The 15,932-nt window shown below is 42.9% G+C and overlaps 1 protein-coding gene across 3 annotated transcripts in view; it reads right to left on the bottom strand.

Annotated features, from left to right (window-relative positions):
- The window catches only part of ATP2A3 (ATPase sarcoplasmic/endoplasmic reticulum Ca2+ transporting 3), a 140,391-nt gene that overhangs the window by 47,276 nt on the left and 77,183 nt on the right, over positions 1 to 15,932 (bottom strand). For all 3 annotated transcript variants that reach the window (XM_054008027.1, XM_054008028.1, XM_054008029.1), the window contains exon 8: positions 13,684 to 14,148. In XM_054008027.1, the coding sequence (XP_053864002.1) occupies positions 13,684 to 14,148 (465 nt within the window). The remainder of the gene's footprint in view (positions 1 to 13,683; positions 14,149 to 15,932) is intronic.

The following is a 15,932-nucleotide window of genomic DNA, read 5'->3' as shown; positions in this document are numbered from 1 at the left end:
CAATGGACATTCTGAAGGCTCCTACAATGCAAAGAGGAGAAATACTTTCAGTGTCCCCATCCTACTAAATAGCCACAAGCTACAAAATGTTTAATACTGCTCATCAGATCTTCCTCCCTCTCTCTTTTTGGGTTGCTCTTGAAGATAACCTGACCAAGATGGTGATAGTGACTGTGAAATGCTCAGGGAGATTAGAGAGGCTATAAAAATAAAAAACTCAATAATGGAGGATTTCAACTATTCCCATATTGACTGGGTACATGTCACCTCAGGATGGGATGCAAAGATACAGTTTCTTGATACCTTCAATTATTGCTTCTTGGAGCAGCTAGTCCTGGAACCCACAAAAGGAGAGGCAATTTCTTGATTTAGTGTTAAGTAGACCACAGGATCTGGTCCAAGAGGTGAATATAGCTGAACTCCTTGGTAATAGTGACCATAACATAATAAAATTTAACATTTCTGTGGGGCGGAAAACACCAATGCAGCTCACAATGGTAGCATTTAATTTCAGAAAGGGAAACTACGCAAAAATGAGAAAGTTAGCGAAGCAGAAATTAAAAGGCACAATGCCAAAAGTGAAATCCCTGCAAGCTGCACAGAAACTTTTTAAAGACACCACAATAGAGGCTCAATTTAAAACGTATACCCCAAATTAAAGCATAGTAAGAGACCAAAAAAGTGCCACTGTGGCTAAACAACAAAGTAAAAGCAGCAGTTAGGGGCAAAAAGGCATCCTTTAGAAAGTGGAAGTTAAATCCTATTGAGGAAAATAGAAAGGAGCAAAAACTCTGGAAAGTGAAGTGTAAAAATATAACTAGGAAGCCCAAAAAAGAATTTGAAGAACAACTAGGCAAAGACACAAAAAGTAACAGCTTTTTTTTTTTTTTTTTTAGTACATCAGAAGCATGTTAAACAACCAGTGGGGCCACTGGACGATCGAGATGCTAAAGGAGCACTCAAGGACAGTAAGGCCATTGCAGAGAAACTAAATGAATTCTTTGCATCAGTCTTCATGGCTGAGGATGTGAGGGAGATTCCCAAACCTGAGCCATTCTTTTTAGGTGGCAAATCTGAGGAACTATCCCAGACTGAGGTGTCAGAGGAGGTTTTGAAACAAATTGATTAATTGAACAGTAACAAGTCACCAGGACCAGATGGTATTCTCCCAAGAGTTCTGAAGGAACTCAAATGTGAAATTGCAGAACTACTAACTGTGGTATGTAACCTATTATTTAAATCAGCTTCTGTACCAGATGACTTGAGGATAGCTAATGTGACACCAATTTTTAAAAAAGGCTTCAGAGGCAATCCCAGCAATTACAGGTCGGTAAACCTAAATTCGGTACTGGGCAAATTGGTTGAAATTATAGTAAAGAACAGAATTATCAAACACATAGATGAACACGATTTGTTGGGGGAAGAATCAATATGGGTTTTGTAAAGGGAAATCATAGATTCATAGATTCTAGGACTGGAAGGGACCTCGAGAGGTCATCGAGTCCAGTCCCCTGCCTGCATGGCAGGACCAAATACTGTCTAGACCATCCCTGATAGACATTTATCTAACCTACTCTTAAATATCTCCAGAGATGAGATTCCACAACCTCCCTAGGCAATTTATTCCAGTGTTTAACCACCCTGACAGTTAGGAACTTTTTCCTAATGTCCAACCTAGACCTCCCTTGCTGCAGTTTAAACCCACTGCTTCTTGTTCTATCCTTAGAGGCTAAGGTGAACAAGTTTTCTCCCTCCTCCTTATGACACCCTTTTAAATACCTGAAAACTGCTATCATGTCCCCTCTCAGTCTTCTCTTTTCCAAACTGAACAAACCCAATTCTTTCAGCCTTCCTTCATAGGTCATGTTCTCAAGACCTTTAATCATTCTTGTTGCTCTTCTCTGGACCCTTTCCAATTTCTCCACATCTTTTTTAAAATGCGGTGCCCAGAACTGGACACAATACTCCAGCTGAGGCCTAACCAGAGCAGAGCAGAGCAGAGCGGAAGAATGACTTCTCGTGTCTTGCTCACAACACACCTGTTAATACATCCCAGAATCATGTTTGCTTTTTTTGCAACAGCATCACACTATTGACTAATATTTAGCTTGTGGTCCACTATAACCCCTAGATCCCTTTCTGCCGTACTCCTTCCTAGACAGTCTCTTCCCATTTTGTATGTGTGAAACTGATTTTTCCTTCCTAAGTGGAGCACTTTGCATTTGTCTTTGTTAACCTTCATCCTGTTTAACTCAGACCATTTCTCCAATTTGTCCAGATCATTTTGAATTATGACCCTGTCCTCCAAAGCAGTTGCAATCCCTCCCAATCATGCCTCGATCTACTAGAATTCTTTGAGGGGGTCAACAAGCATGTGAAAAAGGCAGATCCAGTGGATATAGTGTACTTAGATTTTCAGAAAGCCTTTGACAAGGTCCCTCACCAAAGGCTCCTAAGCAAAGTAAGGTGTCCTGGGATAAAAGGGAAGGTCCTCTCATGGATCAGTAACTGATTACAAGATAGGAAACAAAGGGTAAAAATAAACGCTCAGTTTTCAGAATGGAGAGGGGTAAATAGTGTGTCCCCCTGGGGTCTCTACTGGGACCAATATTGCTCAACCTATTAATAAATGATCTGAAACGGTGAGGTGGAAAAATGTGCAGATGATACAAAACTACTGAAGATAGTAAAGTCCAAAGCAGACCGCAAAGAGTTACAAAGGGATCTCACAAAACTGGGTGACTGAGCAACAAAACAGCAGATGAAATTCCATGTTGATAAATGCAAAGGAATGCATAATTCCAACTATACGTATAAAATGATGGGGTCTAAATTAGCTGTTACCACTCAAGAAAGATCTTGAGTCATTGTGGATAGTTCTCTGAAAACATCCACTCAATGTGCGGCGGGAATGTTGGGAATCATTAGGAAAGGAATAGATAATATAATATTGTGTGTGTGTGTCTCTCTCTCTATTTCATATATATATACACACACATTTTATATATATATATATATATATATATATATATATATATATATATATATATATATATATATATATATACATATACACACACATACACACACACACATACACATATATATATATGAAAGAGAGAGAGAGAGAGAGAACACCCACATCTTGAATACTGCATGCAGATGTGGTCACCCCATCTCAAAAAAAAAAAAAAAAATTGGAATTGGAAAAGGTACAGAAAAGGGCAACAAAAATGATATGGGGTATGGAACGGCTTCCATATGAGGAGAGATTAATAAAACTGGGACTTTTCAGCTTGGAAAAGAGAGGCCTAAGGGAGGATATGATAGAGGTCTATAAAATAATGACTGATGTGGAGAAAGTAAATAAGGAAGTGTTATTTACTCCTTCTCATAACACAAGAACTAGAAGTCACCAAATGAAATTAATAAGCAACAGGTTTAAAACAAACAAAAGGAAGTATTTCTTCACACAATACAGTCAACCTGTGGAACTCTTTGCCATTGGATGTTGTGAAGGCCAAGACTAAAACAGGGTTCAAAAAAGAACAGATACATTCATGGAGGATAGGTCCATCAATGGCTATTAACCAGGATGGGCTGGGATGGTGTCCCTAGCCTCAGTTTGCCAGAAGCTGGGAATGGGCAACAGGGGATGGATCACTTGATGATTATCTGTTCTGTTCATTCCCTCTGGGGCACCTGGCATTGGCCACTGTCAGAAGACAGGATACTGGGTTAAATGGACCTTTGGTCTAACCCAGTGTGGCCATTCTTATGTTCTTATGAATCTGTTCTGGTTCTTCTTCTCAGACCATCATCATGGTAGCTCAGCACCACTGAAGGATATCTGAGAGAACCATTGACCAGGAGATTGTGAAAGAGCCAAGTCTGCTCCTCTGCAGAATTTTTTTTTTAGTCCTTCCTCGAGTCAGAAGGTAGCCCGCCTCTCCTAGCATGGTATTCAAGAACCAGTGCAATAAGGACTTTGCTAAGAGGGCTGATTGACTTGTGTGTCCTACGACTGGCCAAACTCAAACAGATCCGTATATAGAATAGCACAAGAACACTGCCTGGTCAGTTATATCTAAGGTGGTAAGTGCTCAAACACGACAGTGAGGAGAGCTATATAAATGCCTAGGAAGATAAATAGAGTAGCTATAGGAACTTAGGGCAAGACGTATGCATGTATGTCTGAAATTTTCAAACGTGACGACTGATTCTGGATGCCTCAAGCTTTTGGTGCCCATCTTAAACTCTGTTGGAGGGGAGATGCTCAGCTTCTCCTGAAACTCAGGCCCCTTTTTAAGGTGCTTCAAGTTGAGTACCCTCCCCCAAAACAGGCACCAAAAATTACTGGTCTCTTCTGAAAGAAGAGTGCCATGTACTGAACCCATATTAGGGGCTGTATACGTTCACATCAGATGCACTTGCTATTGGTCTGCAAACTGGAGCATGCAACTACCCCCAACCTCCTACCCAGTTCTCTCTCCCTGCTTGGTATGGGGTCTTCTTTCTCAAACACGCTGGGTTGTGGAACAATTAACACTTTCACAACACTAAGTCGGTCAATTTTTTTTAATTGGTCACAACCTCTTTATTTTTCTAATCTAAACCTATTTAAAAATGGTGTTCTGTAACCCATGGCAACCAAGCGCTACATTAAATTTCCTACCCTAGAATGGGCTCAGTGACTAATACAATGGCATTAAGTCAAGATGGGTTGGTGAAGGGGGGGATTTTGATTGTGGGATCTGAAAGCTATTAGCAGGTTTTCGCTATTACATTATGGCGTATTTCCTGAAGGAATAGAGGGGTATGTTTGCAGTAACTGTAAATAGTGAAGAGGAAATAGCTGTAGGTTAATCCATAAACAGGATAGGTAACATTTCATTGAAAAAAAAAAAAAAAAAGTATAAAACCCAAACTTCTCTGCACCAGCATTTAAATGGCACTTTCTGTGAAAAGCTGCTGGAGCCGAGCCAGCCAAACAAATCTTCTATATAAACCGCTGCACTGTTTACCTTATAAGGCTGGAGGAGGATGCATACTAACTCCTGTGTCACACAAAGGAGGAAACTCAGTTGGCCCCAGATCAAGTTCTCGCTCCAAAGCGCACCTCTGCATTTAACCCTTTTAAAGCCATATTTGTGTCAAAAATGTAATATTAGAGATAAAAAACAAAAACAAAAAAAAAACAACCTAGGAACTTGCCACCCACACATGTAAGCATACTGGTCCTTCTGCAACTCAAATCTCATTTCTTCCCTCGGGGTAACAGCACTAATCTAGACACTTTTAGGAAAGCAACTGGATCATAAAAATACTTACCTCTAAGTAATGCTGGGCACTTTTGCTGCAGGCTCATTTGAGAGAAGAGAGGCAAGATGAGGAAAGTTAGTTTTGGGGTTTTTTAATTTTAACATGAGTATTTTCTATCCTACATGAAAAGAAATCCATAAAAATGCTGCCGAAATGGGATAGTGGTATGGGATGTCAGGGGCTCATCAATAACTGCGACAAGGTTCCCAATGATAAATGTTTACTTTGCAAGAAGAAAAAAACCCAATTGAGATCAATACAAAAACTATTCACACCTTCCTGGGATCCCAAACTGTGGACAAGTGTCTGTGATGCCATAGGAGTAAGGATGAACTTAGGGTCATAGGACTAAGAGTCAGGAGACCTGGGTTTGCATCCCAGTTCTATTATTGAGATTTATTTATTGAGATAACTTTCTCTACCCCAGTTTGCCCATCTACAAAATACAGATAAGAACTTTTACACTGCTTTTAGATCTTCAGATGGATACATGCAGTAAAAAAGTGTAAAGTACCATAATGTAATAAACTGCTATGATTTAAAACACTCCCATCAGCTACTGGTCATCTATTTATACTTTCATTTTTACATTCATTGGGAAGCTGATCAAGATCTCCAAGCGTCTGTCCAGTCCCTTAGTCACTACCAACTTGGCCTAGATTCAAACTGGCAACCTGGAAAAATGGTCATAGGTCCTATAGATCCAAAAGGGGAGGAGACGGAACCCCTGAGCACGAGAATCTAACGAAAAGCAGCTTGTGTTTGTTTTAGATAGAAGCTGCTGAATCAAACTGCAGTGTCCTGTAGATTGGCCCTAACAGAGGGGCATTCAAGTAAAAACCACATGACTCTAGGGAAGCTCTTCTGCCTACAGTATTTTCCAGGATACTCATGTAAGTGTTTGCATGTTAGCCAGAATCCATTAGAACTGCTGAAACAACTCATTCAAAAGACCCCAAAACCAGGATATTTAAAGGAGAGACAACCTGGGAGTGACCTGAAGTCAGCATGCAGAACAGATTGCCACAGAAACACAAATTCACCTGTCTCTTCTATCCAGTGGGTGATTCACATCCACTGCACCACCTCTTACTCAGCTGTTTAAAAGTCACCCTTCTCCCCTTCCTGCATTCACAGTGCACAATCTATGTAAAAGTCCACATGGAGCTCTCCACAATGTCTCCCCATCACTAGGGAAGCTGACAACTGGCCATCAGCACAGCAATGGCAGAGTTACGGGATTGGTCCTGCCAAGCGCAGAGCCTCTACAACAAGCTGTTGAGCTCTCTCGGCGCCCACCAATATTAAAAGCTGGGAGGACACTCCGCATCTCAACAGGATCAATCCTGTAACAGCATTCTGCTTGCCTAGCCCAGTGCCAATTGCCCTTATTTAGAAGGGACGAGCCAGGCAGTCGGTTTTAAAATAAGAACACATTCTTTGTCCCCTCAGGAAGTTCAGCTCATCCAATGTTGTTTCAACGGGTTACGAGGCATGTACTTATCTTTCCAAATGCGCCCATCAGATCATAACTTCCAAATGTCATCCTCTGCGTCTGGGCCGGCTGGTGTATTAAGTAATGGATCATAAAAGGGTGCCATATGCCAAGTTTTGAGAGACTATAATTTGAGCTGAATGTCAATAACTGTTGTTCAAAGGCTCCATGATGAGCTTAATTCAGAGTTATTAACTTATTACACAGATCCTGCAATCTTCTTCTATAAAAAGGAAGCAATCTGCAAGGACAGAGGTAAAACATTTCTCTCCCCCTCCCTCTATGCTAAATAATGCATGCAGTTAACATAATTACATAATGGCTTCCTCCCATATCATCTCCCCTGTCAAAGCAGCCATACAGAGAGACAATAACCCAGACAGACAGTGGGAATCTTCTAAAATTATTCCCTTCAAGGTCTGGTTTCAATGCAAACTTGGACTAGAGCTAGTATTCAGACTGCTTTGACCATCGTGGGCTAGGGAGCATCGATAAGCACTTACTGTGCATAACCCCCACCAATTGATTTATTATACAACAGGGAAAGTCGGGAATGCCAGCCATTCTGTTGATCAGCTCATGGGGGAGAAAGAGGGGAGGTTTAGCTGTATTCCATATAAGGACCCTACTCATCCTGGCAGAATTTTTTTGTCTCATTCCTTTCATTTAGCGAGTGTCATGCTTATAAAAAGTTCCAGGGCTGACTGATTGGAAGGCTGAGTCCTCTGTGCATAGAACAGTGCAGGCTTCCCTCATGCAGGCCTAGGGGGATTGAACACTGGACTCGGAGTCACAAGACCTTGGGTGCTATTCTCAGCCCTACCAGTGACCCGATGTGTGACTCTGGAAAAGTCACTCCCCCCCTCTGTGCCTATTAACCCTCCCACCCATTGTCTGACTTGTCTATTTAGATTGTAAACTTTTGGGGGTGGGGGGCAGGGTCTGCTTTTTTATATGCATTTGCACAGTGCCTATCACAATGGGACTCTGCTCTTGAATACAGCCTCTAGGCGCTACTGTACTACAAATAGGCCTCAGTGAAGTGAAGTCAATGGTATTTCAGCACCTACTAAGTGCTTTGCTGATTAGAGAGGGACTTACACACACCCTGAAATGCGGTGCTGAATGAGGGCTCTAAGGTCTGGTCTATACTACCCGCCTGAATCGGCGGGTAGAAATCGACCTCTCGGGGATCGATTTATCGCGTCCCGTCGGGACGCGACAATCGATCCCCGAATCGGCGCTCTAACTCCACCAGCAGAGGTGGTAGTAAGCGCCGCCGACAAAAAGCGGCAGAAGTCGATTTTGCCGCCGTCCTCACAACGGGGTAAGTCGGCTGCAATATGTCGAATTCAGCTACGCTATTCACGTAGCTGAATTTGCGTATCTTAAATCGACTCCCCGCTGTAGTGTAGATGTACCCTAAGGTTATGCAACAGTTCCTAAATAGACTGATTTTCAAAAGGTGGATTAGGGATTATAAGAGGTTGAGAAAAATCAACTACCAAGACTTGAACTGAAAGCAAGAAATTCAGGCCAGCAAAGCTAGCTGGTGTTGCTACATGTCATTCATTAATGGAAAAGTAAGGTTATCTAGAGGAAGTTATGGGACAGAAATAAATCACAATAATCTCAAGGATTGGATCTGAACAGAAAAAAACAGAGGGACGTTAATTAACTACTATCTGTGTTTTGCTGATCACAAGAAAGCTTTTAGCTCAGTCTCTGGGTGGAGAGCGGGGATTAATATGAATTATCTAGCTCCAATTACATTGCTTCAGAACAAGGAACAGTGAGATTGAACAGGTCTATTTGGAGATTACATAACTTCTGTTGAAGCTGCTCAATTCACTTAGGGAACTTCTGTGGCCTTTATTATGCAGGTCGCATGGATTATATTTGTCCCTTTTGACCTTAAAACCTCTGAATCTAACATGGTGTTGTACCCTAACTCTCCACAGCAGGGGTTCTCAACCTTTTTCTTTCTGAGCCCCTCTTCCTCCTCAACATGCTATTAAAAACTCCATAGCCCACCTGTGCCACCACAACTGGTTTTCTGCATATAAAAGCCAGAGCCGGCATTAGGGGGTAGCAAGCAAGGCAATTGCCTGGGGGCTCCATGCCACAGTGGCCCCCACAAAGCTACGTTTGGCTTCAGCCTTGGGTGATGGGGCTCAGGGCCCCAGACTTCAGCCCCATGCAGTGGGGCTTCGGCTTTCTGCCCTGGGCCCCAGCAAGTCTAACCCTGGCCCTGCTTGGCGGATCCCCTGAAACCTGCTCGCAGCCCCCCACGGGGGCCCCGGGCGAGAACCACTCCTCTACAGCAAAAGAACATATGAAGACAAAACTTAGAGGTGAGGCAGCTCCATATGCTACTCAGTGCTGAGCACAACCTATGGGATTCTGTAAACATTTAAACAAACACCCACAGCAGCACGTATCAAACTGAGAAAAGAGACACTCTCAGCAATTATCTAGACCGGGGTAGGCAACCTATGGCACGCGTGCCAAAGGCGGCACACAAGCTGATTTTCAGTGGCACTCACACTGCCCGGGTCCTGGCCACCGGTCCAGGGGCCTCTGCATTTTAATTTAATTTTAAATGAAGCTTCTTAAACATTTTAAAAACCTGATTTACTTTACATACAACAATAGTTTAGTTATATATTCTAGACTTATAGAAAGAGACCTTCTAAAAACATTGAAATGTATTACTGGCACACGAAACCTTAAATTAGAGTGAATAAATGAAGACTTGGCACACCACTTCTAAAAGGTTGTCGACCCCTGATCTAGACTCTCAAGAATGAAACTGAAAGTAGGCAACGGATCTGTGAACTCACCAAGAAAGCCAGTTCCCAGGCTACCATGACCACCTGGTTCTGGAATTATCATACCAAACAATGGCAGAGAAAGCTTGGTGGTGAAAGAATAAGAGTAATAAAGATCGGAAGCTGGTATAATGCATATAATTCAATGTCATGAAGGAGGACCACTGTCATGCTGGTTGCAAAGCTCTACTGAGCATTCGGCTCTCATTAAAGTGCATACCATTAAACATGTGATTTAAATTATGCACATGCTTCAAGCCATTTCACACCCTTTTAGTTAGGCACATGCTTAAGTGTTTTGATGGATCAAGGTCCAAATACTGAAGTCCTTAATTATGCACTGGCATTAGTAAGACGTTTGGTTTCCCCAGAGAAAGGGCTGAGTAAAAAAGGAATAAGAATTTCAGGACTTGGACTCAGGTAGACATGTAGTATCATGAATGGTGGGATTCAACTGGAGAAAAATTTGCAAAGTTTGGTCAGCTGTATTTCATGGAGAATCCAGGAAAGGTTTCTACCAGGAAGGTGTTCAGAAAGTGGGCAAATAAATCACTTTTATTTATTTATTCATTTTATCATTGGGAAGAAAAGTCAGGGAGTTACATGACAGAAGCGTTGAATATTATCATTGGTTTGTTAGTTTGTTTTAAGGTTTTGCCAAAATCTGAATTTTTAAACAAAACTGTTAAGACAAATTTTTTCTCCATTTTTGCCCAGAGAGTGCTGGTTGGATTTCAGACTTTTTGAATTTGAAAGCTATAAAAGGGGCGGGGGGGGGGGGGGAATCCAAACAACAAATCATAAAAGTTTTTCCCCATCCAGCCCCAAGTGAAGGAGTTAAGCAAAACTGGGGGAGATGGGAAAAAGCAGAGAGCCTTCAGACTTGGAAGGAGTTGCAAACAGGGATGCAGTTTCTTGCCATAGGTCTCTCTTAGCAAAGGAGCTCTCTTATGTGTAAAACCTCTTGAAACAGGTCTGAAAGAGTCCTTTGGACAACAGCTTTCTTTGGACCATTACAGAAGACACCAGGTCCCCAAATCTTCTTAATAAAAGGCTGCATGCCCCAGCTAACCTCAAATGAATGCCTAACCTTGGTCCAGGATATTGACAGGCTTTATACAGTCCCCCTCTCAAGACAGAGCAGGTCTGTTTAATGAAGTGAACACCTACAAGATAAGTAAGTGCTCAATAGCAGTCATGACCACCCAGCGTAAATATTTGCCTTTTTAAACAGTCTGCAAATCTGTGAACAATATCCATATTCCTTCCATTAAGCAGTCACCTTATTTAACCAGGGAACTCCCGAAGGTTAAACATTAACACAAAATTTCTGTCTCTCCTCAAGCTGACTGGGCCTGGAATAATGTTATCCAAGAGATCCCCGCTTCTGCTGACTGATTAAATGGATACTGAAAAAGGAGTGAATTAATATGGCAACTGATTTTACGTTATAAACGCAAGCTACGTTTGCTGAGAGTTTGGGCTGAGTTTTGAGAGAACCGTGATTACTGCAGATATTAAATATTGTTGTTATTGCTGCTCTGTGTCATCGTTGTCCCCCCAGTGCACACGCACACACACTTGGTCTTGTTTGTTTCACACCCCTGTTCTGTCTTGCCTTTTATGGTTTGATCCTGTAAAATTAAAATCAATGGGACTCTTGCATTGACTTCAGTAGGAGCAGATGACTGACATTTTGACATTTACTATATATGTTTGTACAGTACCTAGCACACTGGGGACCAAACCTGGATGAAGTTTTTAGATGCTACCACTATACCAGGGGTGGCCAAACCACGGCTCATGAGCCACATGGGCTCTTTTATAGTTAAAGTGCAGCTACCAGACTGGAGGTGTGGGGAGCTCGGGCTTCTGCCCTGCGGTGGAGTGGTGGAGCTAGGGGCTTCTGGGCAGAAGCCCCGCGCCTGGGTAGGCACCACCCTGCGGGGCAGGGTATGCATGTCTTGCAGCTCTTGAACTTCTGAAGATTATCTTATGTGGCTCGGAGGGTCAGTAAGCTTGGCCACCCCTGCACTATATCAATCATCATCATCTGAACCAAATTATGATTTTAGGTGGAAGCCAAGAGAAGTCCCCATGGCGCGGATTCAGAGATGGGCTTGAATCGATAGCCCGGATCTGAACACACTTGAATGTAGTGAATCAGGCGCCTTCTTACCCAGAGCCAGAAACACACCTGAGTGGCTTTAGTGGAGAGTGGCTTTGAATTTGTGGTTTGTCCGAACACAGGATGTTTGCGTGCACATGGACCAAAACCAGATGAAGGAGTCTGCTTGCAACCCTGCAGCCTTAATGAACTGCAATTTGCACAGCTCATCTTGGGAGTCCGAAAATAAAAAGGGAAAGACTTAAAGAAATCAGTGGTCTGCCTGGTAAAGAAACCAGCTGGGAAAGCAACCTTAATGCTGTCCTTGTGCGAACAGGTTCTTGGAAAGATAAAAGTCTCGCCTGCTCTATATGTTAGCTAGTTGATCAGCAAGAGATGCTTCCATATCTGTCCGCAGAACCATCAACTTGGCATTTAATGCCTTTAGACTCCCACGCATTCATTATGCAGATGAACATGGGCCACTTACTCTGCCATATCACTAAGGAAACTAGAAGAACCGCTACAGAACAGGAACAGCCTGCCAGACGTACTCCTGAGGCAGAATGTCACACAAATGTTACTTTAGCTGGCTGCCTGTAGAAGGGGATGGGAAGAATCACTGGTCTTCTAACATATCTGCTTTGCAGAAGGGAGAATAGGAAGATATTGTGTGTGTGTGTGTGTCCGTCCATCCTTTCTAAGCAAGACATGGAAATGACACTTTTTTTAAAATGGCTCCAGTGCTGTCTCATTTTAAATAATATATAGAGCAGAAATCTCAGACTTTCCCAATATTAATAATGTCTAGTTAACCAGTCAGTGCTCACAGCATACATGGCGATGCTACAACATGTTGTCTACTTTGGACTGTTCTAACAAAGTATAAAAGCTGGGAGGTTCGGGGGAGAGATGCTGGGCAAGTTTATTTTTCCCCTCTGGTGAAATGTTGTTTTCCAAGGTTTTCCTATACAATCTGAGTGCCAGTACCAAGAAAAATCTTTTCTTAGTCATGAGGATTAATAGGGAAACTGAGGAGTGCTTGGATTATCCCATCTCTCCCGTCCTATTCTATTATAGGAGATAAAATTGATGCATTCCTCAGCCGTGGTGGCCCTGGCATTTACCCAATAATGTGTGTTTATAGTATATTTAGATTCCAAACTCAGCTGTATGGGATTGCTGACCAAAACTTTCCAACAACAAAACATGGATTTAAAAAAGCACAGATTAACCAGGTTGCATTAATCTTATCTTGACCCTTGGATTTCTCAGGGTGATCCCTTCTTATGTATTAAAACCAGGGAGTTAAACTGATCCCAGTTTTGACTTCTGATAGAAGTTCAGCTTTTAAGTTTCTCATCTCTTACCAGCTTGGTTAAACAAGCCTGGGAGAGAACAGACTAAATACAGACGCTTCCAGGAGCTCTCATTTCAAGCAGATCCCCACCACAGAGGAAAGAACCAAGATAGAAGAGTCCTTAAAATAACCTCTGAAAAGCCGCACCTTTAAACAAGTGTCTCATTTGTTCGCAAGGAGCAAGAGCGCGCTATATAACTGCAGCCTAGAGCCATGCAAAAATAATCTGATTTTCACCACCAATAGGGAGGAAAGGAAGGTCATGTTTATACAGGTTTGGAATAATGCAAAGCTTTTTCATGCTCTCCTTCAAATTAGCAAAGTTTCTGCCAGAAGAGACAATGTTTTAGCCTTGCAATATGTCTGTGGGGAAGGTAAATGTTGTTATCCCTACTACACTGATGGGTAAACTGAGGCACAGCAGGAAAGGGACTTATTTCTAGCTCTGCAGCCTTGGGATAAAACTCAGATCTCCCAACTCTCAACCCCGTGCATTAGCCTCAAGACCCTGCACACCTTATGGGAAAGCAACATGGTGTTTACACATTTGCATAGCTCAAGAACTCACCCTGCAGACAGACATCTGGTTGGTGGTGAGGGTGCCGGTCTTGTCAGAGCAGATGACAGAGGTGCAGCCCAGCGTTTCCACTGAAGGAAGGCTCCTCACAATAGCATTCTTCTTGGCCATACGGCGCGTGCCCAACGCCAGACAAGTGGTGATGACAGCAGGGAGACCCTCAGGGATGGCAGCTACTGCCAAGGCCACTGCAATCTTGAAATAGTAGATAGCCCCACGAAACCAAGAGCCACCGTGAACCGGGTCGCTGAAGTGGCTGATATTGATGACCCAGACAGCTATGCAGACCACAGAAATGACCTTGGAGAGTTGCTGGCTGAACTCATCCAGCTTTTGTTGCAATGGGGTCTTCTCTGGCTCAGTTGCAACCATCTGATTCCTGATCTTCCCAATTTCTGTGTATATCCCGGTAGCAATGACGACGCCAACAGCCTTACCAGCCGCAATATTGGTACCCTGGAAAAGAAGTCATTTGTATGTACAGAATATACAAATATTAGATCTTTGAGCTTAAAGCAGCAAATGAGTAGCTCACTGCGTAGGGAGAGCAGATGGCTTGCCAATTAGAGTACAGGATCTGGAGTCAGGACTCCTGGGTTCTTTCCTGGGACCTGTCACTGAGTTACTGTTCAATTTCTCTCCAGCCTGGACCCAATAATTCCTGTTTCCTGTGACCCCTTGACAGGCCTTTCTACTTTTGGTGATATCCCACCAAACCTAAACAGGGGTTTCTCCAGACCTATGAGTAGCTACTGAGTCTTCTGTGGTCTTCAAGATTTGTGTGGTTTGGGGCTTTTTTTGAGTTAGAAGCATCTCCAGATGCAATGCATACCCTTTATTCCTAAGGAGCATAGAAAAGTTGAAGATGCTTGGTCCAGTAGAAACTGCTAAATGAAAAGACTGCCCCCCTTCCCTCCCCACACCCCTCTCTAATGGATTTTAAGGTATAACAGTCTTGCTTCACAAATTACTTTGACCAGTTTTGTTCAGAAATTGGTAAGAGAAATTGGACCTTGAGTCAGTGACAGATTTCAGGAAAGAACCCAGGAGTCCTGACGCCTAATCCTGTACTCTAATTGGCAGGCTACATTCTCTCCCTACACAACGAGCTACTTGCTTTCTGCTTCAGGTTCAAAAGTCGGTAACAAAGCCTCATATATAAACTCCTCCAAAACTGGCAAAATGTTAAATTGTTTTAAATAACCCCTAATCTTTATAAGATGAAGCAAAACTCCATGTTGCAAATGCCTTTGAATTTTGGAGCATTCAAATTCCAGATACAATTTTGCAACCTGAGTCCATCTCTAGTTTTGCTGTTTGAGAGTTGTTTGCACCTCACAAGTTTCAAGTTCTGCACGTTTAATCATGAATGCCTGCTACACCTCTAGTCCATGATTTCAGAAGAAAACCATAAACACAAAGGCTGAGATTTTAAAGGAGTATAAGTAGGGCCCTATCAAATTCACAGCCCAGTTAGGTCAATTTCACAGTCATAGAATTTTAAAAATCATAAATTTCATGATGTCATCTATTTAAATCTGAAATTTCACAGTGTTGTAATTGTACGGGTCCTAACTCAAAAAGGAGTTGTCGGGGGGTCACCAGGTTATTGTGTGTGTGGGGGGGGGGGGGGAAGATACAGTACTGCTACCCTTACTTCTGCGCTGCTGCTGGCGATGCCTTCAGAGCAGGGTGGCTGGAGAATGGTGACTGCTGGCCAGGAGCCCAGCTCTGAAGGCAGAGTCGCTGTCAGCAGCATGCAGAAGTAAGGTTGACATAGTATGGTATTACCACCCTCACTTCCGTTCTGCTGTCTTCAGAGCTTGAACCTTGGTCAGCAGCTGCCACTCTCCGGCCACCCACCTCTAGCTAGGCGCCCAGCCAACAGCCACCGCTCTCTGGCTGCCCAGCTCTGAAAGCAGCGCAGAAGTGAGGGTGGCAATACTCCCTAAATAACCTTGCAACCCCCTTTTGGGTCAGGACCCCCAGTTTGAGAAATACTGGTCTCTCCCATGAAATCTGTATAGCATAGGGTAAAAGTACACAAAAGACCAGATTTCATGGAGAGATCAGACTTCACAGTCCGTGACGCATTTTTCATGGCTGTGAATTTGGTAGGGCCCTAAGTATAAGGGAGTTAGATGCCAAAACTCAATGGGCACCAAACTCCCTTAGGCTGCCCTCTTTGAAAATCTCTGCCACAAACAGTAAAGTAAGAACTGCCTCAGTGAATAAGCTTT

Source organism: Malaclemys terrapin, chromosome 18 (assembly GCF_027887155.1).
Source record: "Malaclemys terrapin pileata isolate rMalTer1 chromosome 18, rMalTer1.hap1, whole genome shotgun sequence".
Lineage (NCBI taxonomy): Eukaryota > Metazoa > Chordata > Testudines > Emydidae > Malaclemys > Malaclemys terrapin.
Note: the sequence above shows the minus strand (reverse complement) of the source record. Positions and strands in the feature narration are given on the sequence as shown.